The sequence below is a fragment of the Lissotriton vulgaris genome, chromosome 8 (assembly GCF_964263255.1).
Source record: "Lissotriton vulgaris chromosome 8, aLisVul1.2, whole genome shotgun sequence".
NCBI classification, from domain to species: Eukaryota; Metazoa; Chordata; class Amphibia; order Caudata; family Salamandridae; genus Lissotriton; species Lissotriton vulgaris.
In genome coordinates this window covers 1,505,192,470-1,505,219,647 of record NC_141696.1, presented here as the reverse complement: position 1 = coordinate 1,505,219,647, position 27,178 = coordinate 1,505,192,470, and the positions used below count along the sequence as shown (strand labels likewise).

The window sequence follows — 27,178 nt, the reverse complement described above, 5'->3', positions numbered from 1 at the left end:
GACAAAGCATATATTCGGCCACATGGAATGACAGACCCAGATGTTAAATCGATACGGCAGTCGTATTCCCTGTGAGGAGGGAGCACTTCTGCTTTCACTTTACTGAAAACCTCCCCATATTCCTGGTAACAACTGGGTAATACCACCTCCTTTTCAGCGGCGGTAGAGACAATGTGGGTAACGGCCAGCACCCTAGAGGGTCGAGGATTCTCTCTGATGCAGTGGTCTTGGCAATAAGGGGAGGAGAATTCCAAAGACTGCTCCTTCCACTTAATGGAGGGTTCATGTTTCTTCAGCCAAGGGAGTCCCAATATCAATCCATAGGTAGGGGCATGAATGAGATTGAACGAAAGACGTTCCATGTGGTAACCCCCATACCACAACTCGTACTCAGGTGTATGTTGGGTGATAGGACCGGATTCCAACACATGACCGTCTACGGCAAACACATCTTCAGGGACGGTTTTAGCGACAGGAGTCACCCCCAATTTCCGGGCTTCCGCCAAATCCATAAAGCAACCTGTCGCTCCTGAGTCTACCATGGCTCGGATATTCTTGGGGTTTTGGTTGATCCATAATTCTATGTCCAAAAAGAACAGCTGGTTTCCCACTAAGTCCTCTTCTGTTACTGAAGGGATGAAGTGCGCGCTCGAGTTCCTCCCTTCCTTTAAACTCAAGCGTTGGAGTTTTCCGATCCCTTGTCAACTGTGGATACCACTCCTTGTCCTGTACGATAGCGTCCTCCCTTAGGCTTCACTGGACATTCACGCAGGAAGTGTCCTTTTTTCCCACAGTAAAGACAGAGCCCGAATTTGCGGCGATGTTCTCTTTCACTCGATGTGAGGGACGCTCGTACTACTCCAATTTCCATTGGTTCTGTTTTTCCCACTGGTTGGTTTGTCCCCCACTAGTAGTGGTCTGTCTTTTCTTCCTAGCTCTCCTTTTCTCTCTCGTAACCTGTGGTCCAAACGCAAGGCCAAATCAATAAAAGCAGCACACGTTGTAGGCTGGGGTTCAACTTGGGCTATGACATCCTTTAAGTTGTCTGTGAGTCCTTGGTAGAACAAAATCATCTGCTTGGCCTCAGGCCAATCAGTTTCCGCAATCAACCTCCTAAAGTGGTTCAGATACGTAACTAAATCGGAATTGCCTTGTTTGAGGACAAGCAACTCCTTATCAGCGGAAAAGGTTTCTGCTCTCCTGTCAAAAGTTTTTTCAAATTCGGTACGAAACAAATCCCAATCATACAGGATCGCATCGTTATTCTTGACGATAGGGACCGCCCACTGAGCTGCCTCACCACCCAAATAGGAAATCAGAAAAGAAACCCTGGATTGGTTAGTAAGAAAACATTTGGGTTTACAGGTGAAGTGTAACATCACCTGGGTCATGAATACCTGCACCTTTTTTCTATCTCCCAGAAATCTTTCAGGGGGAGCTAGGGGAACAGGAGAAGGCATTTCTACCACTACTGAGGCAGGCGGAGGGGCAGGGTTCCCTGCATCAAAAGGGTTCCGTTGTAAGGCATCCATCCGTGCCTGCAACGCAGCAGTTTCCTGGCGGGAGGTGGCTAGTTCCACCTGCACTAAGCCTAGTGCGGCCAGTACATCATCTAAGGTGGCCATCCCTTGGATCAATCCAACCGGGAGGAGCAGAACTCTTGGGCCGATTATTCTGTCAGGTCTTTCGTGGTTGCTCCTCAGGATTGGATCGATGCTATAAAGGGGCTCACCTCTAGATCATCCCAAGTCTGGCTGTCAAGATCACAGACTATTAAGGAGATCAAGCGGGGGAAAAGGTAGGTCCGGAGGGGAACAGCTGGGCAACTGGAACCGAAAACCTGTAGATATAGAAAGCATGGGATGAGTGGAAAGATAACCCTCAGCTGGTAACTAGCTAACCAATACACTACACATTTACCTCACCTGCAATATCCTACAGGTGTGCAGAAACGAAGGAGTGATATAAAGGGCTTCTTCTAAATCCCCTGGTTTTCCTACTATAAGACACAACAAAAGAAAGCATCAGTAAACCACTGTTTCACTCCCTTTCAGTAACCTTAATAGATGGACAGAGAAGATGTAGGTAAACCCACCCAGAAATGGGGATAAAGATAACCAGAATGCCCAGGACATAAACTCTGTAAATAACACTCCTTTCCGGTATCTTCCTAATAACAGGTAAGGATTCCCCCTCCGAGGAAATGTATGATTAGAAGGTTAAAGGGTTAGCGCAGGAAGCTAAAGAGTCAACCCCAGTATGATTCATACATCCCCTAGATCGTTTGTTCACCAAGTAAGTTCCTGGTATAAAAGTAGTAACAAAAAATATGCCCAGCGCAAAGCAAAACACAGCGTCTGTACAGATTCTTCTCTGCAAGCGCAAACAGGAAAGTAACGTTCATAGAATGAACAAGCGGCACCTAAGCCTAGGTGTACTGCAGTGACAGGAGCTTTGCGCTCCCCGTAGATAGTTCTGGAGCAGTTAAACGAACACCATGCTCCCCAGGAATGCACTCGAACACAAGCACACCACGCGATATTAGGAAAACCTGAGACAGCGTTCTCCGCTCTCGATATGGGCGCTTCCTAAGCCCCACCACAGTAATCCACAATCCAGGTGCAGAGAACACCGGTAAACCGTTCTCGTTGCGGGAGCTTCCTAAGCCCCACCACAGTAATCCACAATCCAGGTGCAGAGAACACCGGTAAACCGTTCTCGTTGCGGGCGCTTCCTAAGCCCCACCAAAACAATCCACAGATCCGGAATAGCGATAACGTGAGCTTACCGCAGCCCACCTCCACAAAACGCCAGCTAGATCTCAGGAAACACGAGCAGAAAAACTACTCGCCAAGCAGGATAATCGGCAACGCTTCCATCGGAAAACGCCATGATATCCTTTCCGGTCGCACAGCGTCATTCTAGCGCGCCGCGCGAAGGCTCATGGGAAATGTAGTTTGCGAGCTCTCTCTGACTCGCATGGCAGTCAGTGATTTACCAGCGGCCGGGGAATCCTGACAGGAACTCTGATACAACTTTAGGCACGAAAGAGGGGTGCGTGCTTAAGACAACCCTATTGTGATGGAAAATCGTGAAGGGGTCAACAGAGGATACAGCCTGCAATTCACTGACTCTATGAGCTGAAGTAATTACAAAATAAAAAAGCTGTTTTCTATGCTAAGAGTTGCAGTGTTGCTTTATGGATTGGTTCGAAAAGAAGACCCTTCAATTTAGGCACCTGATTCAATTCCCAAGGAGGTGAACGATTTCTGTGAGGTGGAAAACCTTTTTGAGTCCTTCTAGAAAGTCTTTAACAACTAGGATCTTAAAAAAGGACAGCTGATTTGGCGATCTTCCATATGCAGCAATAGCTGCTAAGTGAACTCTGATAGAGGACAGTTGGAGGCCTCACTTGGCGAGATGCAATAAATATATTTTTCTGTACTGTGACGGGATCATAGGTCTTCGCAAGACATCATATGCGGAAGCGCCCCTACTTAAAAGCATACCCTTGTGGAAGGACGCTTAGCTTCTTTCAAAATGTTCATGCAATGTTCTGGAAGATTTAAGTGTCCATACTGGGAGACCTCAGGAACCATGCTGCCAAATTCAATGATTGCATCATGAGCTGAAGACTTTTACCTTAACGCCGGTAATTACTTTGTGTCCAATGATGGGATGCCGACAATGATCGAGAGTGCAACAGCGTTACCGTGGCTGTCTTCGATGTTGAGGAAGGTCCTGTCAACCTATCTTGAAGTTGAACAGTTATGATGATGTAGGAGGTTTGTTGAGGTTGAGCTTTCCTTAGAAGGAGAGCAGGATAAGACCAGGCCTCTCGACATCAATGACCAGTGTTAGCTCATCAGACTGTCTTTTCCAAGCACAGTCCTTTTCTTATGACAAAGTGTTGTACGCTTTTTTTATTACATTCCTCCCGCAAGTCTTGCCAGCATTCTCCAGAACAACACATCTCTGATAGTCTACACTGTAAATGTATGGAAAATGGCTTTTAGTTATCAACACTAAACAAATATTTTTCCTGAATTCTCAATATGTATTGAAGAAGTGGTTCTGGGGTCTGCGCAGGCAGCACAGAATTATTCAAGGTTTACGACTATCAATGAAGATCCTACGATGCAGAAAGATTATTTAGCATTCATGACATTATCCTCAAACTTTTGGGAGGAATTCAAGTGAAAGGTCCAGCTTTTTAGCGTATCAGATCATGCACTCAAGCTTACTGAATATCACACTATAGAAAAGTGAATTAGTGGACCTTACAGTAGGGCTGTCAGTTATCAATGAGTGAAGAGTAGGCTAAATCTAAGCAGTAATGAACCTTGAAGGACTTAACCATAGACTAACCTCATGGGGTGCCCTGGGTCACGGCTATGATGTTGTACCTAAGTTGTCTTTGCCAGGGTATCAGTTGTGTCATGGCTGGCTTGTTACCCTTCAACACATATTTAATGTATTATGGTTTTGTGATAAGCATGAAATCTACCTATTCTTTTTTTTTTTTTATAAATCTTTTTATTAAACGTTAACAAAATCGGTACATACAAATAACAATTATAGAATATCACGCATTTTATATGAGTTCCATGTAAAATATTTACACAATTGGCTACAATCTTAACAAGTTCAATCTATGCATCAATGTATCTACTTACAACCCTCTATATGTTTGCCAGGCCTCCCAGATTTTCTCTCCCTTCTTAGGGCATCCTCTACTTTTATATATTGTGACTTACGCCTGCCAAAACCAATCGAGCTCGTTCTCCCACTCCTCTCCCGTAGCGATTTCTGTTGCTCCGCATTTCCATGCTATATTTCGTTTAGTCACCATAGCCCTTAATGTAAGCCATTTAATCATGAGACTAGGCCAATCGTCGTTCTCAGTTGTTATCAGGAGGAGTGTTAGACCCGTCTGCTTCTGAGAGTCCCCTCACCACTATGATTTCTTTTGTTCCCCTGTACCTCCCAAAATGTGTTGCTTTTCTTTGTCTACCAGAACCTTTTGTGTGCTGTTTCATGGGGCTAGATGTTCCTTGACGCCCAGTTGTTCACAAGGTTTTTGGCACCTATTTACAAGACACCTGGTGAAACCTGTGACATTATAGACTGGGATTGGCAACCTGTATGAATGACCTCAAAATGGTGGCCATCCATTTCCCTCATGTGAGTGACTCCCCTTGGAGCCTCCATGAACCTTGACCTTTCAAGGTTTTGGCGCCCTTTTATTTGGCGGCATTCCTCACAGGAATTACCTTATTTCCCTCAGGTACACAAAATGGCTGCTCTAGAACCCCAGTATGGTGGCTGTTAGGGTCCCAAATACCCCAGAAGTGCTATATCATTGGCCTAGCCCAAAGAAGGTTCTAGAACCTACTGGCACGAGCCAGCACCTCATGGCATTGGCTATATAAGGTCCAGTCCCTGGCGGCCATTTTAGATGACCAGAAGACTAGATAGGATAATGATGTTCCAGATCTAGGTGAAGAAGGAGATTCCAGACTTGACACCAGATTGACACCTGCCCTGTTGACCCCTGAGGCAGCTGGTAGCGCGGGCAGTAGAGCAAGCAAGAGTCACTGGCGTGGATCCTGACTGGCGTTCCAGTCAGCCGTGTGTGCGGTGACCTCGCGCCTACAGCGCCTGCCCAGCGAGTGCCTCGTCACCCCCAAAAGACTGTGGCCGTTTTTCGTGTGCCTTCCCCGCGTGATTCTTAAAGAGTCCCAACACTCTTTTGTGCCCAGAGAAGCCTGTATTCATTAGCAGTGAAGTCATCATAAACTGTAAGAGTAATCTTTCCATCCTGAAACGTATTGCAAGTTAAAGTTCCTGAAATATTTAATTGGTGGCAGCGATACCAGAATGAACATGTGATTGTTTATTTAAATGAACCAGTATTTATTCTGCTGAACAAAAAGTGATATTTATTCTATTTATTGATGATATTTATTCCTGATATTTATTCTATTTATTGATGATATTTATTCCTGAGTTATCTACTGTATTCAACCCGAAATCAAAACCCAGCAAATTGTGGCCAAAAGAAATGTGTATGTGGTTTCCTAATTGATCCCCATTCACGACAGAGAATTTTTACATAAAGGAATCGTATTTTTCTACAACAGTGGTGTGGTGTCCTTCTTTTTGGTGGTTGTTCAAGGAGATATTATTGGGTCAAAGCCGGCTTAACACGACAGCCTTCACTTGCCTTGACACTTGAGCCAAGCTACCCCCTTTGTGCTGGACTTGCCCATCGCAGGTCCAACATAAAATTGGTGGCAGCGGTGGGATTACGAGCCGTGCTTGTTTTGGACCCCATAATAATTCCGTGTGCGCCACAGGTACACACCCGTAGTTTTCTCCCAGCGGCCCTCCAATTCAATATTTTGCTTTTTCCAAATTCTCTTCTGGAGGTGGGTGGAGGTGACCCTCAAGAGTTCCTATCCTTGTAACCTACTTCGAGGTGGTTGTCCACACTTTTCACTGACAAGATGGAATTCGATATGTCAGAGCTGGAGACCTATACTGTGGCGCAGCTCAAGGAGTTCTGTCAGGAAAGGGGAGTGTTCGTTAGGCGAGGGGCCAAAAGAGAGGAGCTCCGCATTAGTCTGCGAGCCTGGGTGGAAGCACATCCGGAGGGTATGGTAGAGGAGGAGGAGTCAGACAGGGGTACTGTCGTTGAGAGAGCTGCGGAATGTCCCCTGGGGGTGGGTGAGATGATAATCAGCCCCAAGGTAACCTCACGGGAGGGCAGCAGTGCATCAACAGGAGGGGTGTCAGAGACCGAGTTAGCTGATAGAAGAGAGGAAAGACAATTGAGGTGGGAGTTAGCTAAGCTGGAGATGGAAGGGAAGAGGATGGAACACGAGTTCAAGCTACGAGAACTCGACCTCAGGGCCCATAACATCACTCCGGAGGGTGTCGAGTCTAAGGAATTTGCCAGGGAGCTCAGGCCTCACTTGCCCAAGGACGTGGTCGCTAGCTATACCGTTGGAGATGACATAGCTAAGTGGCTGGCAGCCTATGAGGTCTCCTTAAGAGCCCATGGGATCCACAAGAAGCATTGGGGTGGTGGATTGTATCGCTACATGCCTCCAACAGGTAGGGATGCCCTATTGGCCCTAAACCGGGAGGATCAGGTAGACTACCCCGCCATGAAGGTGGCGCTCATCAGAAAGTTTGGGTTGACCCCCGAGAAATACCGGCAGAGGTTTAGGGGCAGCCACAAACTGAGCTCACAGAATTGGGTTGACTTCCTGGATTATGCCAAGAAAGCCCTGGATGGGTGGGTCCAAGGTAGTGAGGTGGAAGACTATCGAGGGTTGTACAATCTCATACTCAAGGAACATCTACTCGAGAAATGTCTTCCTGAGCTGAGGCAGCACCTGGTAGACAGCAAACTTACTTGCCCCCGTAAGCTTGCTGAGGAGGCGGACATTTGGGTAAGTACCCGAGTGTCCACGAAGGGGACGGGAGGAGATTCTCAGAAGTCCGGACAGGGCGCCTCCCAGAAGAAAGAGGGGGGAGATAATAAGAAACAGGAGTTCTCCAAAGGCCCCCAAAATAACTTTAAGGGGAAAAGTTTCTTCTCCAACTCTAAGGCTAGCCCGCAAAAGAACCCTAATCCTGGCAAGAGTCAGCAGACAAGGGTTGTCCATTGCTTTGAGTGCGGTGGTGTTGTACATTATAAGGGAGACGCGAAATGCCCAAAGAGACCACCCCCTCCCACTGGAGGAAAGGCCTCGGGAGTTGCTAGTGTAGCGCTCGGGGAGGAGATGCCCTTAGTTAAGGGGAGGGAGTGGGCGGGTGTCACCTTAGTGTCCCTGGGTGATCGGGAGATGGTTCCAAAGATCCAGGTGCCCCCAAATACTACCAAGTATGGGCAATGGGTCACCATCAATGGCCATAGAGGGGAAGCTCTGAGAGATACAGGAGCCAGTATGACTATAGTCAGGAGTCATCTGGTGTCCTCAGAGCAGGTGATTCCAGGCGTACTTCATCCAGCCGCGATGGCTGACGGCAGAATGAGCCACTATCCCGTGGCTGAGGTTCCCTTTGAGTGGGGAGGGGTTGCAGGTTCAGTTCGAGTTGCCGTAAGCCCCGCCGTGCCAGTCGATTGTCTGCTGGGCAATGATATGGAGCACAATGCTTGGAAGGAGGTGGAATACCGGACTCATTCTGAGATGCTGGGTACACCTGATTGGGCCTGTGTGAGTACCAGGTCGGCGGCTGCTCGGGAGGAGAAGTCGCATGGGTTGGAGCCTGGAACAATGGCCCATCCAGCGGCCGATGAGGGAGCATCTCGAGGACAGGAGGAGCCTGCCTCGATGTCCGTGCCCCGTGAGACGGATAGGCCATCGGAGGAGATGGACCCGGAGTCCGCGGAGGAGGACATGGTTCCGTTGGAGGATCTGCCTATGCCCGCTGAGTGGCAAGTGGAGGGAGGACCATCCAGGGAGGAGCTGAGCAAGGGACAGAGGGAATGTCCCACCCTCGAGGGTCTGAGGCAACAGGCTGAAGCCCAGGCAGCAGGTAACGAGTCTGGGAACTATCGTGTTTACTGGGAGGATGGACTCCTCTACAGTGAGCCCAGGGCGCCAGTGCACGGACTGTCACGGGCCCTGGTAGTCCCACAGTGTTACCGAGCCTTCCTATTAGAGTTGGCTCACGAGATTCCCTTGGCAGGACACCTGGGACAGGACAAGACCTTTGCACGGCTTGTCCCCCATTTTTATTGGCCTCGAATGAGGGTGGCGTCCGATACATACTGTCGGTCGTGTGTGTCATGCCAAGCCAGTGGGAAAACAGGGATGAAGCTGAAGGCTCCCCTGGAACCACTTCCCGTCGTTGGCACCCCCTTTGAAAGGGTGGGCATCGACATTGCTGGGCCCTTAGATCCGCCGACAACATCCGGTCACAGGTTCATCCTGGTACTGGTGGATCATGCCACAAGGTATCCGGAGGCAATACCTCTGAGAACCATTACTGCACCAGTAGTGCCAAAGGCCCTGATGGGGATCTTTACCCGAGTGGGATTCCCCAAGGAAGTTGTGTCTGACAGGGGGACCAACTTCATGTCAGCGTACATGCGGGCAATATGGAAGGAGTGTGGGGTGACCTACAGGTTTACCAATTGTGGAAAGGTTCATATATATCAACAAAGGGAGAGGTAGGGAGAATCAAGGACACTCTCTTAATCCCCGGTTAAATGTAATACAACAAAAGAAGAGAGGTCTGGTCAGTCACAGGACTGCCAGGGGTATGGAGCAAATGATAGAAGGGTTTTTAACACAATCACTCTGATTGAGTAGGAAGGCCCTCACACACCGACCTGGTCAGTGTCATGCTTCATCATCGGGCCCCACCGAAGAGACCGAGTGCCTCTTCGGTGTGCTACGACGCCAGAAAGACTGCGGAGCTGGTCGTGTGGGGAGGACGTGTGGTGAAAATTAGAAATTAAAAGTGCCTAACAGGGTATCGACAAAAACTTTAATGAGTGATCCCTAAGACACGTGTAAGTGGTATATGTGTCTGAATTTAAGTGCCAAGGTTGTTAGGATTTGGTTAAATTCAGCTAAATACCACGTGGTTAAATTAATCAGTCAACATGTTTCTGCCGTACTCGTGGTATGTATTCACCAAGGCATTCTTCAGGACTATGCACCATCCAAGTAGCCCTTGGGGATGTTGTAGTATTATACATTAGGAGGTGAAGTGCTAGAGGTGGTTTAAACCATAACTATAAAGCCTGCAGACAAGGGCGGAGGGATTGTTATCCAGAATACAACCGACTACGAGAACACCTGTAAAAATCTACTTGGTGATGTCAGAAATTATATTCCACTTACATCGGATCCAACTGCTGACCTCACAAAAAGGATCACCTCCCTGGTGAAACAAGCGGAGGATCAAGATCATCTATCAAAGAATGAAGCAGCATTTCTGAACAACACAAGTAGTGTTATACCCTACTTTTATACGTTGCCGAAAATGCACAAGAACAGACTACCACCACCTGGACGTCCAATCGTCTCAGGGATTGGTTCACTTCTAGAGCCTTTATCACAATTTTGTGATTACTTTCTAAAACCATTGGTACAGTCTACACCTACTTACCTGAAGGACACAAAAAGCTTGTTGCGACTGCTAGCGGAGATCACATTCCCTGAAAACTCAATCACCCTTGTGACATTAGATGTAGAAAGCCTCTACACAAGTATCCCACAGGACGACACCATCGAGGTCCTTACTAAGGTACTTGACTCAACTGCCTGCCAATACCAGACACCGAAAAAGTTCATTATTGAGTGTGCCACCATAGCACTGAAAGAGAACTTTTTCTCCTTCAAAGACCAACTGTACCTACAATGCTCTGGTACATCTATGGGCAGTACTTTTGCGCCAAGCGTGGCGGGGTTGTATGTGGCAGACTTTGAAGCCAAACATATTCTGCCACCCAATGCAACCTTTTTTTCGTCAATGCTTCTGTGGAAGCGTTACATTGATGATATTTTGCTTATCTGGAATGGCAGTAATACTGACCTGGAAAACTTCCTTACATGGATTAACACCCTAGACCACAATCTAAGGTTTACAAACACCACGAGCAAAACAGACATTGTGTTCTTAGATGTGGTCGTCTCAATTAGTGGAACAACACTTACCACTAAAACCCATAACAAACCAACCGCAAAGAACAACCTTCTGGAATTTAGCAGCTTCCATCCTCGTCCGCTGAAAGAAAACCTCCCCTACGGACAATACCTCAGGCTAAGAAGGAACTGCAGTACGACCACAGACTTCAAAGATCAATCAATCAACCTCACAGAAAAACTAAAAAATAGAGGCTACCCGATATCTACCCTTAACAAGGGATTCAAAAGAGCCAAAAATCAACCAAGGGAAGCACTGCTTGAAGAAAGAACTAACATTCCAGAACAGATCCCGCTCACCTGTGTTACCACATACAGCAGTCTCTCTAACACTATGAATAAAAGCATAAATAAACATTGGAATATTGTGAAAACCTTGAAAAAGGATTGGGACAAACCCCTTTTTTCGTTCAAAAAGGGACGCAGTTTAAAAGATGCCTTGGTCCACACTCGCCCAAAAGAGAAACCACCAAACACAACACCGTCAGTGACGACATCATGGGGCCTTCCGAAAATTACCGGGCACTACCCCTGCTCGGACTGTAGTGTGTGCCACTTAACACAAGCTACTAAAACATTGACACTGGAAGAAGGTAAAGTGTGGACCCAACGTGAACACACTAATTGCAACTCGATCAACGTGATCTATCTCATCACCTGTCCTTGCCAGCTCCGTTACGTAGGTATGACCACAAGAAAGGTAAAACAACGTATCTGTGAGCACCGGAGCAACATAAGGTGCAAAAAAGCAACAACGAAACTGAGCCGCCATTTTCTGGATAAAAATCACACTACCAATGACATGAGGTGGACTGTCATTGAAGCGATCGATGGTACTAGGAATGTACAAAACAGACTGTTCGAAAAAGAACAGCGTTGGGTATATCGTCTGGGGACCAACATCAATGGCCTCAATGACGACATCCCCTGGAACACAGTCCTATCATGAACCCCCTGGCTTCCAGCCTCATATCTCTGAAGTTGTATCTGACACGAAATACAAAGGCGATCTGAGTGACCTACTCTGAATACTGAAAAAAACCTGTGCATTTTTACTATCAATGCCTTATTATCGGATTATGTCTGACAGCCTGAATACTGAAAAAACCTGTGCATTTTCACTATCAATTGCCCTAAATATCGGATTATGTCTGACAGCTAAACATAAATGCTCTTGAATTTCCCTAATAATCTGTGCATTTCAAACTGAATGCCTTACAATTATCCCCTAACTCATAGCAGTGCTAAGTTCTTTTCTAAATTTCCCTGTAGCCAAAGGTACTTGCACATTTGAATATCCTCGTTTCACTATCAAAGAAACGAGTGCTTTGTTTCCACGGCAACCGTAAGCTTGCCAATACTAACATCTAACCAGCAGTAAGTGTTAAACCAGGAGAACGATAGGCGCACGACTCCAAGCCTCGTTCTGAAAGCTAAACGCACCCCGCCCACATGGGCGTGTGCGTTCCAAGCCTCGCTTTGAGCGAGACACGCCCAACCCGGAATCGCGCGCTGAAACGAAAACACAGCGCTTTTAAACGCATTCACCGGCCCCGCTCTCCATCGTCGGGGTCCGGTCTTGAGGATTCTTGCAGGTTAAGAAGCGGGTTGAGAGCGCTGAGGGCGTGAGTCTCCATTCTCAGCAGAACGATTTTCACGATCGCCATAAGCTAAGTACTTGAACGCTTAGGTTGCAATGACATTTAACTCTTTCCTTTCTTAGGATGTGCCAGGCGCGCTCCAATCCTCCTCCCGAGACCCATGGTGCTAGTAGCGCCCTATTTTAAAGTGAGATACCACCCATACTTACCATCTTAGGGGGGTCACAGACCTTTTTGGTCAAATTGATCCCTCCTTATGGAGAATTCATATTGTGTTTTTACTCCCCCCTCTACAATTGTAGTTTTAAACCACCTCTAGCACTTCACCTCCTAATGTATAATACTACAACATCCCCAAGGGCTACTTGGATGGTGCATAAAATATCATTTATTGTGTGCACACTAATGTTTGCCACCATCTTAGGAGCACTATGATAACTTTACCCTAGCGTACACTAACTGTATGTATGTCTATATATGTTTGTTTGTATATTCTCTCTTACAGGTGCTGAGACACCCCTGAATTTGGGGTTTTTTAGAATGAGCATTTTGCTCTTCTAATTTTTTAAGCACTTTTTTCACTTTTCTTTTTTCACTTTCACGTCCCCAGGTTAGGGTGGACTATTAGAGTGTCCCTACCGCCGGGGTATAGTCCTGAAGAATGCCTTGGTGAATACATACCACGAGTACGGCAGAAACATGTTGACTGATTAATTTAACCACGTGGTATTTAGCTGAATTTAACCAAATCCTAACAACCTTGGCACTTAAATTCAGACACATATACCACTTACACGTGTCTTAGGGATCACTCATTAAAGTTTTTGTCGATACCCTGTTAGGCACTTTTAATTTCTAATTTTCACAACACGTCCTCCCCACACGACCAGCTCCGCAGTCTTTCTGGCGTCGTAGCACACCGAAGAGGCACTCAGTCTCTTCGGTGGGGCCCGATGATGAAGCATGACACTGACCAGGTCGGTGTGTGAGGGCCTTCCTACTCAATCAGAGTGATTGTGTTAAAAACCCTTCTATCATTTGCTCCATACCCCTGGCAGTCCTGTGACTGACCAGACCTCTCTTCTTTTCTTGTGGAAAGGTTCAACAAAACCTTAAAGGGTATGATCAGAAGTCTACCCGAAAGCCTGCGGAGGAAATGGGACGTCCTCCTACCCTGTTTGCTCTTTTCTTACAGGGAAGTGCCGCAGAAGGGAGTGGGTTTCAGCCCCTTTGAGCTTTTGTACGGGCACCCTGTACGTGGACCTCTCAGCCTGGTGAGGGACTCCTGGGAAAAGTCTCCCGGAAAGTTCCCCAGGACGTGGTGAGCTACATGCTGGCCTTCCGGAGCCAAATGGCTAAGTTGTGGAAGCAAGCTTCTGACAACTTGGAAGCCAGCCAGTCTGTGATGAAAGCGTGGTATGACCACAATGCTCACCCAGTGGAGCTGGAGCCTGGTCAGAAGGTGTGGGTGATGGAGCCTGGAGAGCTGAGTGCCCTCCAGGACCGTTGGACAGGCCCCTATGAGGTGTTGGAGAAGATGGGCAAGGCTACCTACTTGGTGGACATGAAGACCCCACGGCACCCACATCTGGTGTTACATGCCAACCGCCTCAAGCCCCACTACGAGAGGCCCGAAGTCATGTTGGTTATGGTGACTGATGGATCAGAGGAAGAGGACACAGAGCCTCTCCCTGACCTTTTTGCGTCTCAAGAAAAGGATGGGTCGGTGGAGGGAGTGAAACTTTCGCCATCCCTGACTCCTGAGCAGCAGGAGGAATGTCGCCAGGTCTTGGGGTCATTCACTCCTCTGTTCTCCCTTGTCCCGGGTAAGACCCACCTGTGTACCCATGATGTGGACACAGGAGACAGCCCACCTGTGAAGTCCAAGTCTTACCGGCTGTCTGACAAGGTGAAGGCCAGCATTCAAAGTGAAGTAGCTAAGATGCTGGAGCTAGGGGTCATTGAACCTTCAAGTAGCCCTTGGTCTAGCCCAGTGGTTTTGGTGCCCAAAGCTGCTCCACCTGGCGCCACACCAGAATTACGATTCTGTGTGGATTACCGAGGACTAAATTCGGCAACCAAAACGGATGCTCATCCGATCCCACGGGCGGATGAACTGATTGACCGGTTGGGACCTTCCCAATATCTCAGTACTATTGACCTCACTGCGGGGTACTGGCAGATTCCCATGACTGATGGAGCCAAGGAAAGGTCAGCCTTCTCCACACCTGATGGACACTACCAGTTCTGCGTCATCCCTTTCGGGCTCAAGAACGCTCCTGCCACTTTTCAGCGGTTGGTGAACACGATCCTCACCGGGATGGAGTCCTTCTCTGCTGCCTACTTAGATGACATAGCTGTCTTCAGTAGCGGTTGGGAGGATCACTTGCAGGCCGTTCTCCAGACCCTGGAAAGGGCTGGCTTGACGATCAAGGCCAGCAAATGTCAGATTGGACAGGGGTCGGTAGTGTACTTAGGTCACATGGTGGGCAGGGGAAAGGTGCAGCCCCTTCAGGCGAAGATTGAGGCAATCATGGCCTGGAAACCCCCCAAGACCCAGACTGAGGTCCGAGCCTTCCTGGGCCTCACAGGTTACTACAGACGGTTTGTGAAGGGGTATGGCACTATCGTGGCACCCCTTACTGAACTCACGGCCAAAAAGCAACCCAGGAGAGTCATCTGGACGGAGGCTTGTCAGCGAGCCTTCAACGCTCTGAAACAAGCATTGTGTAACGCTCCCATTTTGAAGGCTCCAGACTTCACAAAGGAATTCATTGTCTAGACAGATGCATCCGACATTGGCATTGGGGCGGTGTTATCGCAACTCAATGAGGAGGGCCTGGATAAACCCGTGGTCTTTCTGTCACGGAGACTGCATCCCCGGGAACAGAGGTGGAGTACCATTGAACGGGAAGCCTTTGCGGTGGTCTGGGCACTGAAGAAGCTGCGACCATACTTGTTTGGTTCGCACTTCCTTGTTCAGACAGACCACCGACCCCTTCGTTGGCTCATACAGATGAAGGGGGAAAACCCCAACCTGTTGAGGTGGTCTATCTCCCTACAGGGAATGGACTTTCGGGTGGAACACCGGCCCGGAGTTGACCACGCCAATGCAGACGGTCTCTCCAGGTATTTCCGCCTTAGTGTTGAGAACTCCCAAGGGGTTGGGTAGCTCTCCCCACTTTCAGCTGGGGGGGACGCGTGTTAGACCCGTCTGCTTCTGAGAGTTCCCTCACCACTATGATTTCTTTTGTTCCCCTGTACCTCCCAAAATTTGTCGCTTTTCTTTGTCTACCAAGGGGGTTGCTTGGCTCAAGTGTCAAGGCAAGTGAAGGCTGTCGTGTTAAGCCGGCTTTGACCCAATAATATCTCCTTGAACAACCACCAAAAAGAAGGACACCACACCACTGTTGTAGAAAAATCAGATTCCTTTATGTAAAAATTCTCTGTCGTGAATGGGGATCAATTAGGAAAGCACATACACATTTCTTTTGGCCACAATTTGCTGAGTTTTGATTTCGGGTTGAATACAGTAGATACCTCAGGAATAAATATCATCAATAAATAGAATAAATATCAGGAATAAATATCATCAATAAATAGAATAAATATCACTTTTTGTTCAGCAGAATAAATACTGGTTCATTTAAATAAACAATCACATGTTCATTCTGGTATCGCTGCCACCAATTAAATATTTCAGGAACTTTAACTTGCAATACGTTTCAGGATGGAAAGATTACTCTTACAGTTTATGATGACTTCACTGCTAATGAATACAGGCTTCTCTGGGCACAAAAGAGTGTTGGGACTCTTTAAGAATCACTCGGGGGATAGGTGCGTATATCTACAAAGCAAGGAAACACAGTGAGCACTTCATTTATACTCGGCTGCCACCGGGTTGAGTTCTCTGTTTGCCGGTGGGGTCTAAGCGCGCCTAGGGGCTTTGTTACCGCTAGCACTCAGGCGGCACAAGTTCAAAGTCTTTAGACTGACGAACGGGGCTGCCGAAGAGGTCACACAATCTTCGCGCTCAGTCAAGTAAGTGCCGGTTCACAGTTCCATTATATCACTGCTTCCCACCTGAAGAAACTGGCCCACCTCACATCGGCTGCAATCGAAAAGCGATTCAGTCGGGTTCAGCACATCTCTCGCCAGCGACGGGTTCTCAGGGGCTCCACGGACCTCCCTCCGACTTCCTCAAACAGGGATGGTTCCCGCCCACAGCTACAGCCGCCGATTCACTGGGGAGGGGCAGAGACAGTAGTCCCGCCCAACGAAGGCCGGCCTTTCCCCGCCCCGGCGCACCACCTCACCTCAGTCTGCGCAGGAAGCACTCTACGCCAGTGGAGCTCGGAGACGTCCGAGCTCCTCGCTGGAGGCGTCTGTCGCACAAGGGGCACAGAAGACGCTCGCGGTCGCGGCGAACATGCTCTCGCCTCGCGACCCGAGTCGGTCGTAATTCACCACCGGGGGGGGGGGGGTGGGGGGGGGGGAGGTACACGAAAAACGGCCACAGTCTTTTGGGGGTGACGAGGCACTCGCTGGGCAGGCGCTGTAGTCGCGAGGTCACCGCACACACGGCTGACTGGAACGCCAGTCAGGATCCACGCCAGTGACTCTTGCTTGCTCTACTGCCCGCGCTACTAGCTGCCTCAGGGGTCAACAGGGCAGGTGTCAATCTGGTGTCAAGTCTGGAATCTCCTTCTTCACCTAGATCTGGAACATCATTATCCTATCTAGTCTTCTGGTCATCTAAAACGGCCGCCAGGGACTGGACCTTATATAGCCAATGCCCTGAGGTGCTGGCTCGTGCCAGTAGGTTCTAGAACCTTCTTTGGGCTAGGCCAATGACATAACACTTCTGGGGTATTTGGGACCCTAACAGCCACCATACTGGGGTTCTAGAGCAGCCATTTTGTGTACCTGAGGGAAATAAGGTAATTCCTGTCAGGAATGCGCGCCAAATAAAAGGGCGCCAAAACCTTGAAAGGTCAAGGTTCATGGAGGCTCCAAGGGGAGTCACTCACATGAGGGAAATGGATGGCCACCATTTTGAGGTCATTCATACAGGTTGCCAATCCCAGTCTATAATGTCACAGGTTTCATCAGGTGTCTTGTAAATAGGTGCCAAAAACCTTGTGAACAACTGGGCGTCAAGGAACATCTAGCCCCATGAAACAGCACACAAAAGGTTCTGGTAGACAAAGAAAGCGACAAATTTTGGGAGGTATAGGGGAACAAAAGAAATCATAGTGGTGAAGGGACTCTCAGAAGCAGACGGGTCTAACAAGGAGCCATTTAGGTTCCAACAGGAGAGCAATTTTTTAAATGGGAAAATGTCAAGCAACATGTTTGCCCCTTTCCACAAACATTTTTTCTTGAGGAGGGGAACCTTGCTTGGGGATATTAAGAAGTTAGCCACTCTTACAGACAAAAACCTTTCTGAATCAACCGTTGATGTTTCACGTTCTTTTAAAAACAACACACATTCCATGAGGCTGAACAATGGGACATTTAGAAGCATATATTTGACACCAAAGCCTATCTCTTTCTAAATGTAAGATTTTGTACTAAAACACTAAATACCAGTGCTCGATGTGTGCCAATGTATTCAGGTGGTGGAGAACAAAACACATTTCTGGAGTTCAGGAATTATTTTTGATCAACAAATGATGACCATGAGCAAGAGTCAAAAAGGCAGAAAACAGAAAGTAGTAGGAGAGAAAGAGAAAAACAGGGACAAATGGAGACGGCAGGGATCGAAAAGAACTTACAAAAATGAACAAAAGAGACAGGAACTGCAGGGTGGTGGAAGAAAAGAGGCATGAGGTGGTATAAAAAGTAGGCAATCATGGTTTTCTACAATTCCGGCATTCTGCAACACCGACATCCAGCAGGGCCGGACACCAAAGCAAGTCTTTGGGCCCCTGCACTTATTTCTTTTTTTCAATTTAAGGACACCATTGACAACTCAAATCTGCGTTTGATTGATGATGTGGGCCAGGAAGGCTGGCAACATGGAGGCAAGGATGCACTCAATGACGGTCCTCAGAAGATGAGAATAGAAGAAAAACAACAGATAAAACCACTCTTGTATTTCCCAGACATTTTACTGAGAAACTAAGGCTCTGATTTATAGTTTGGGTGACGATTATCTGTCACAAACATGACTGATATCCCGTCAGCCTTATTACAAGTGCATTATATCCTATGGCACTGGAAATAAGGCGGCAGTGATATTTGTCACCTTTGTGACCGGATAACTGTCTGACAAACTCTAAATCAGGCCCTCAGTCCCAACCTCTAGTTCATATTTTCTATAACATATCTGTGCATGAATCCTACTCACCTGCCCATCTCAAGAAGGATATGTGGTGGAATTTGTTGAACAAAGGGAATTAAGGGGCTGAAAAAAAAACAACATCAATTAATTGCTGCAGCTGAGGTGAAGTAAAGAGAAACAAGCCATACAGTAAATAAAGGGGAGCATTAAATCAACAAAAGTCTCTTTAATTAATTTCTTATTCCTCAAGATTGCAAGAGTGGCATCAGTTATAAGTTGATGTACAACAGCATTGGATATATCAAGCAGACAGAGTCAAATCTAATGTACAGTTACTACTAAAGTGTTTATTTGTCACACAGCAGTTATCACCAAGTTATTCTAAACATATTACACATGAATCATGCTATGCAGATTCTACATGGTTTCTATGTTCTTCTTGGGAATGGGGTACAAGATATTGTAGGAACGGGAACTGAATATGGCTGGGCGAAGAGCCAGTGAAGTTTAAGCATCTCAAGCATCTTTACAGAATATTAAGTCTGGAAGCCATTCTATAACCTGTGGTAGAAGGCCTTTCCACCACCACATCACATTCTTCACTCTGCATTTAACCATGAAGAGTGCCAGTGCAGTAAGTCTCCTGACAAGGAGGGGATTTCCTTGATTCAATCCAGCAATGCAAGCACACGAAAGGGAGTTATCTGGTTTTGCGTAATTTTTTCAATGTCACAAAATATTTCAACCAAAATCTCAAATGTCTCTATGTCTCAAGAGTTAATGTATGCTTTTCTGATCTGTCATGTTTATTTTGAAAACAAGTCCTTTCTCAATGTTCTCTTGCCATCATCTCAAGAATGTATTAAGTACATTTTTTTAAAGTTTATGTTGTAGTGCAATTTTCACCACTAAGGTAAAATGTGAAAGAGACACCGATTGAAAGCACTGGATGACACGAAGCAAACACGGGTGGTGACTTCTTGTGGCGAGGGGACTCGTAGACCCAGGACACTGTGCAAGGAGGAGTTTCCCCTGCACCTCACGCTGAATGGCGCTGTTGACCTCCAGCGGCACGGGACACACACGGTCAAAGCCTGGGCCAAGGGCGGGCCCATCCGTGACAGTCAGAGGCTAGGCTGGGCCCATCCTCTTGGCTTCACTTTTCACCGATCACCGAACCTTTAGTGGCTGTAGCGTTAAATTGACATTGCACCAAGGGGGGCACTAGAGGGCGCGCTTGCGGAATGGCTGCCTAGACCTGCAGCTCCCGCTCCTTGGTCACTGATCCTACCGGAATCCTTCGCCACGGGGTGCCACGGTGCCCCCAGGAGACCAGATCCCGCACCCGGGGGGTGCTCTCTACACTCGGTCCAAGTCTGGAGTGGCTGTGATCCCCAGAGCCGAAGATACGGGCTCCTGAAATCCGCCCGGCACTTGCTCTGGAGCTGCCAGAGGCGGGCGCTCGGCTGCAACAACTACGCGATCCCGGGGCCTGCCACGAGGCTCCCAGGCCGCATCAGATCCTTGCCTTCCCGATCCTTTTGTGACGACATGCGGAGAGGACTGTGAAGGTAGGCGACTGCTGCACGCTCGCCCTGGGTCTCCCCCTAGCCGACACCTCGCTAGCACAGAAGGCGGGCTGCTCCTGCTGCGACGCCTGCTACCACGGCTCTGCTAGGTCGCCGTGCCTGTCTCCTTTGGCGCTGAAGGCCCGAACTTGCGCGGCGCTGTCCGCCGGAATCCTCGACCGGGGGCCGGGGCTACCCCCATTGCACGGAATCCCCCTGTCGCTTCCCGCAATCCTGGACTGCGGATTGTTGCACAACTTCGAGCGCCGGGTGCGCTGGGGGCTAAACACGCAACACAAGGCTGCCATACTGAGAGGCACCGACCAGCAGGCCACGTTACCCCCGGCATTGCCTGATATAGCCCGCCTCCTTGGATCTGACCCTGCAGCCCATCGGGGTGGCCGATGCTTTGGCCTCTACACTACCTGGCTTCCACGCAGCGAGTGCCTGATACTGCAGCTGAGGGCCCAGGACTGGACAAGCAGCCACTAACACTGGGCGGTCGGTAACCGCATAGCGCTACTGGCGGCGCCGGCCATATTGCGGTACATTGCAATGCACCGAGCCTGAGACCCCTCTACCTGCTACTGGCGTTTTTTTTTACCTGCAGCGCTCTGCCATCCTTCCTTTTTCTGTTTTGACCTCTCACCTGCCTCCGGCCACTGCCATGGGACGGCCCGAGACTCGCCAGCCTAAGCTGAGCTTCGACAACACACGCAAAATCAACACATCGACGCAGTTGAACCCGGGGCCCAGCGTGCCGCCTCCACAGCCTGCCCCACCTGTCGCTCCTGCTGCGGACCTTACCAACCTGATACAGGAGATGCGTCAAGGCTTCGCCACCGTTGTGGAGAAAGTGGACGGCGTCACGGCTGGTCCATAAGGTGGATCGCCATGAGGAGCGCCTCACAACTGCGGAACAGAGAATCTCCGACAACACTGATGCCGCCGCATCCCACACGACGCAGCTAGCGAGAATGGACAATCTCCTCCGCATCATAGCGGCAAAGAACGAGGACTTGGAAGCACAAAGCCGCCGGAACAACATTCGCATTACGAACGTGCCGGAGTCCACAGCCACGGGCAGGATGGAGCTCTATGTGGAAAAATTGCTCAAGGGCTCAATCGGAGAGGAAGCCTTCTCGTCCCAGTTTATCGTGGAGAGGGCCCACCGATCCCTGGCGCCTATGCCCCAACCTGGCCTGCCACCGAGACCTATAATTGCTCGTCTTCTGAATTATCGTGACCATGACACGGCCCTCAGGGCTGCCCGGACACAAAGATCACTGAGGTTTGAAGGTATTACATTCTCCATCTACCCTGACTTCACGCCGATGGTTCAGGACGAGCGGCGTAAATTCCTCCCAGTGAAGAAAAAACTGCGGGAGGCCCAAATAGATTATGCCCTCTTGTACCCAGCGAAGCTTAGAGTTACCCTCCAGGGCAAGCAGCGCTTTTTCACCAACCCGCAGAAAGCTGAGGACTTCCTTAAGACGATCCGACGGGCGCGCAGGGATGAACAAGTCCCTGCGGACGAACAAGAGAATGATGACCTGCCTCCAGAGCACCATGAAGACTAACGGATCTTACGTACTCCGACCCGCATCATACCGGACCACTAGCTGGCGCCTGATTCACCATTTGAGAGCTGGGGAGATACGTAAGCGGCGACCTTTCTGGACATTGCACCCCAGTGGTAATGTATACCAAGGACCACTGTCTCGGCCCTGAACTCCACCAGGGGCGGTACAATCTGGAGCTATGGGCCGGAGAGTGGCAGCGCGCACTTTCTGATGTACCCCTGTCGGGTGTTCCCCACTGACTTATTGTCTGTTTGGCTGTTTGCCTCTCTGAAGTTGGGGGGGAGGGTTAAGGGGAGGTTTCACGTTGGGGGGATCCATGGCTACTGGCATGTTTGGGATGCTGGGGTGGGTGGGGGGGGGGGCTGGATTTTGTGAGGTTAACATTGCATGGACTGTGTATATATTTCTTAGCCTGGTGTATGACTTGGTCCTTCAGGGGCGATTGTGGGTTCATGGTTTGGCCATCTTGGGCACTTTCGTCTTTACTGTCGCATTGTCCATGGCTGCTGTGAACACAGGTGCGCGTTTGACTTGTCTATCATGGAATGTCCGGGGGTTGAACGATGCTAAAAAATGCAGGAATGTTATTGCCTACTTGAATAGACATCATGTACAAGTTGCCATGCTGCAAGAGACACATATGCCCATACGCAGGGACCACTCCTTTGGACTCAAATGGGCGGGTACCCGTGCCTTCTCCTCCTATTCGTCTTACGCAAGGGTGTGGCGATTCTCATTGCTCGTAGCGTGCCTTTCCACCGCTTTGGAGAGGAGGTGGACAAGGAGGGGCAATATGTTTTGCTGTGGGGTAGGGTGGGACATGACACCTATTTATTTGTCTCAATGTATGCACCGAATATTGATTCACCTGTCTTTTTTTCCACACTGTGGGGTAAAATTGTTTCCATTGGGACACGACACGTCATCTGGGGTGGGGATTTTAATCTGGCGCTGGTGCCCCCCCTTGACAGGGCGGATGGTGTTAATTCCTACAAGCCCCGAGCCAGAGAGGTTTTGGAGGGAGTGGTGGAGGAGGGCGGTCTGTTTGATGCCTGGAGACACCTACATCCCCTCGGACGGGGGGGCACACACTTCACGCCTCACACCGGGACATGGGCGCCCTTGGATTACTTCTTGGTAACCCAAGACATTACTAAGGAGCTGATAGGAGTTACTCACTTGCCCAGAACCTTTTCAGATCACAGCCCTGTGAGATTGCAGTTCCGGACTCCTGGATGGGACAGTCCGAGACCGCAGTGGAGGCTAGGCCCCGATGTGCTTCTTGACGAACTCTTTCGCACAGAGCTGGGTGAAGAGATTAGGGACTTTTTCCCTAGAAACAAGGGCTCAGTGGAATCCGTAGAGCACATATGGGAGGCTTTCAAAGTCACTATAAGGGGGTTCTGCATTTCCAAAAGCCACGGGGTCCTACGGGATATCCTGCGTACCATCACCACACTGGAGGGAGAGCTACGGTCTCTGGAGCTCCGGATGGCGGCGGATAATGACCCACGCCTACAGGTAACCTTTAGGGACACGCTATCCAAATATGAGGAGGAAGCTGCCAGAGAGGCGAAATATCGGGGTAAACACTGGGTAGCCCGGAGATACTGCGAAGGGGAGAGGCCTGGTAAAGTGCTGGCTTCACTCACACGTACACCACGAGAACACAACACTATCTTAGAACTTACAGATGAGACCGGCGTCACCATTAGAGAAACAGATGCGATACTCACTGCATTCACGACACATTACTCGACACTATATACATCTGCGGCAGAGGCGGACGCTCCATACGCTGACTACTTGAACGACGTGGCGCTCTGCTGGCTTAGTGACGGAGATAGGGAATTTCTTGCGGCGCCTTTCGAGCTCGATGAGGTTCGCGAGGCCATCATGTCCCTCAAAAACGGAAAGGCCCCGGGGCTCGATGGTATCCCAGCTGAATTCTACAAAGCCTATATTGATATCATGGCGCCCGTACTTAGTGAAGTATTTACCGAATCATTAGCTGATGGGATACTACCTTGCTCTATGCGTGAGGTGGTTATCACCTCTCTTCAGAAACCAGATAAGGAACCCACCTCCTGTGACTCTTACCGTCCACTCTCCCTTCTGAACTGTGACGTCAAGATCCTTGCCAAGATCCTGGCCACACGACTTTCGCTGCTCATGACCAGAATTGTCCTACCTGACCAATCTGGCTTCGTGGCGGGCAGGTCTACCTCCCATAATCTCCGCACCCTTTTTTCCCTGCTTCGCACGGTCCATCCTGACGTCCCTGTGGCGGCTGTGTTCCTGGACGCCACCAAGGCGTTCGACTCTGTCGAATGGCCCTACCTCTTCTCGGTCCTGGCCAGCATGGGTTTTCCCAAAATGTTTTTGGCCTGGGTGCGCCTACTATACACAGATCCCACAGCAAAAGTGCTAATAAATGGAAAACTGTCGCCACCCATCAACCTTACGAGAGGCACCCGCCAGGGATGCCCGCTCTCGCCTCTGTTATTCCCTATTGCGGTCGAACCTCTAGCTTGCCGCCTGCGCCAATTACACCGAGCGGGAGCGGTACAATGTCTGCAGCGGCAAATTGATGTATCCCTCTATGCGGATGACATCACGCTGTACGTCAAATATCCGGATCTACACCTTAATCCCCTTCTTCGTGAGTTTGTCCTCTTCGGAGGAATGTCAGGTGTTCACATCAATTGGTCTAAATCACAATTTTTTCCTCTCACTGATGCTGTTAAAAACTTCCCATTAGATTACCCATTAGTATGGTGCCGTGATGATCTTAGATATCTGGGGATCCGTATCGCTCGTGATAAGGACGAGACACTCCGCTCCAATTTTGGAGTAGCCATAACCAAACTAACTGCCTCCGTTGATAGGTGGATCACGTTGCCACTCTCCATGGCTGGCAGAGCCTCCCTTATAAAAATGGTAATACTGCCCCGTTTCCTGTACCTTTTCCTCAATATTCCTTACTACCCTGGTGCCTTCTTTTTCAAGACACTCCGTACGGAGCTGCGCAGACTTTTTTGGGGTGGCAAATCTCCCCGATTGAAATGGTCAACGTTGACCCAGCCCTATGACCGGGGGGGGTTTGATGTCCCCGATTTCGAAACATACTATCTGTGCGCACAGGCGCATTTTGCCTATCATTGGGTGACTCCTACTCCCTTCATGCCACATATAGCAGTGGAGGACTGGATAGTACACCCTCTCCCACTGAATGGCCTGCTACACTGTCCCGAGACTTCCATCACCACTTCGAATACCTCGGTTTCTTGCACACTGGCTGCATGGCGCCGCATCACTCGGCGGCTGCTCTGCACATTGCTCTACTCCCCCAGACTACCTCTCACCTATCACCCACGGCTCGCCTTGCTATCGGAACTAGGGTTCCGGCAACTTTGTGGCAAGCTTCTTATCACCTGCTGGGGAGATCTGTTTCACGACGGATCTTTCAAATCGGCTGATCAATTTTTTGGAACGCATAAACATACGCCCCTTGAACTCTTTTACTATATTCGTCTACGCGCCGGGATGCGAGACATCCTACCCGACTACCCTGATGAGCCTGCGACCCTGCCACCGCTGCACTACCTTTTGGGATCACAAGATGGGACCCATCTGGTCTCTGGTCTCTACCGCCAGTTCCGCGAAGCTGCTCCTTTACAAGTCTCTGCTGCCCGATTGCACTGGTCAGCGGAACTCGGAACAGATATCTCGGACGACCAATGGGAACACTGCTGCGCATTGACCTCCCGCATCTCTGCCAGCTGCAGATTGAAAATAATACATTATAAATTCCTTCAGAGGATATATTACACGCCGGCCCGGAAATACAGATTTGGGCTGGCCGATAATGATCGCTGTGAACGGTGCCATGCTGAACGTGCTGATTTTCTCCACCTAGCGTGGTCCTGCCCCCAGATTGCTGACTACTGGCGACAAGTCATCGAGGCCGTTGCGGAGATGGTGGATGAGGAGGTACCTGCGGACCCTCTGGTAGCCATCCTTGGATATACCAAGCAACTATCTAGGGAATGCAGAAAATTCACCGACATAGCATTGCTCTTGGCCAAGCGACGTGTTGCTTGCCGTTGGAGCAGGGGCAGAGCGCCCAAGTTCAAAGACTGGCTAACTGACTTAACATACTGCCAAGACCAGCACACCACCTTTGCTGAATTGTTGCCTCTCTCATGCCGACCTGGGAACATTTGGGATCCATTAGTAAACTACTTGCTTAAACGCTCACACGACAGTGTACAGTCGAGCGATGAACCCGACACTTCCCAGCCACAGTGACACTTTTCCAAAATTCGATCTGTGACCTTGGATAAGCAGTGCTGCCCTCTTATCCCTTTCTGTGCCTATGCTACCTCCTTGCCATGAAGACGGAGAGGTCCCCCCTCTGGAGAAGTATGTCCTTCATACCATGCCGATCCTGAAACTGACACCCCACGGACTCCAATCACACTAGAAATTAAGCCTGGGACGGTCACTTCCCCGCGCAGCGCCACCTGCTAGGACAGCCACGATACACCATTGACACACATTATCACAACACAGTCATGTACTACCTCTTAGTTGTAACCACGTTGGGATGTTCCTTGGTTCTTGTTTCATGTACAACAAAACAGCAGTGAGACTCTTCTCTCGCTCAAAAAAAAGTGTTCGACTGCTGCTCATCCTTACTTGGCCTGCTCCACCGGACACTGATGTGATGCTATATCACTTTGTAATGTGCCGCCGGGCCCCCGGGATGCCGGCTTCCAGGCTGTGTATTGTTACTCTACTATTGCTGCCGGCCTCCGGGTTGTAGGCGTCCCAAGCTGTGTATCCTACTATGTTTTTTCTCAATAAAGCAGATTTGAACCCCCCCAAAAAAAAAAAAAAAAATTGACATTGCACCAAGCTGGAACACTCAAATAGCCTTGGGTGAGCACATGACGTATGAGGAGCAGGTAGGGAAATGTAGTGCATCTTTCCCTACATGTACTCTGTGACTTTCTAATTTGTACTGCTGAGGCAGGGGCTAAAAGGGCCAACCCACGTTCTTACACTGTGATAGCGGTTTTTGACCTTGTGTCTCTTAGCTATCTTAGCCAGCAGCACGCTCACTGATTTCATCATAATATCGTAGCTCTGAGCGTACTTAGTCCTAGCTTCCGTCAGTAATGGGGAAACGTAAATTGGCTACATTGTCCACATAGGTCTCTGCAAGCATGGTAGTTACCATGAACTCGTTCTCGCAGAGGGCGGCTGGGGTCCTTGACAAAGAGATTGAGCTTGCGACCCGGCGTCTCTCTCGCTCCACCGTTAATCTTCTTCTTTCAAGTCCCTCTAAAATGCTGGTGATCTCTGAATGTGCTCCAAAATTGCCCTCTATATCGCCAACGCAAGATCTTGGTGAAAGGTCTAGTTGTGACGCTAGCCAATCCTTACCCCTTTCACTCCTACTCGC

At 49.2% G+C, this 27,178-nt stretch overlaps 1 protein-coding gene across 2 annotated transcripts in view; it reads right to left on the bottom strand.

Moving 5' to 3' along the window:
* CFAP91 (cilia and flagella associated protein 91) overlaps positions 1-27,178 on the bottom strand; it is a 431,267-nt gene that overhangs the window by 294,029 nt on the left and 110,060 nt on the right. For both annotated transcript variants that reach the window (XM_086933540.1, XM_086933541.1), the window contains one exon: positions 18,624-18,680. In XM_086933540.1, coding sequence (XP_086789666.1) covers positions 18,624-18,680 — 57 coding nt within the window. The remainder of the gene's footprint in view (positions 1-18,623; positions 18,681-27,178) is intronic.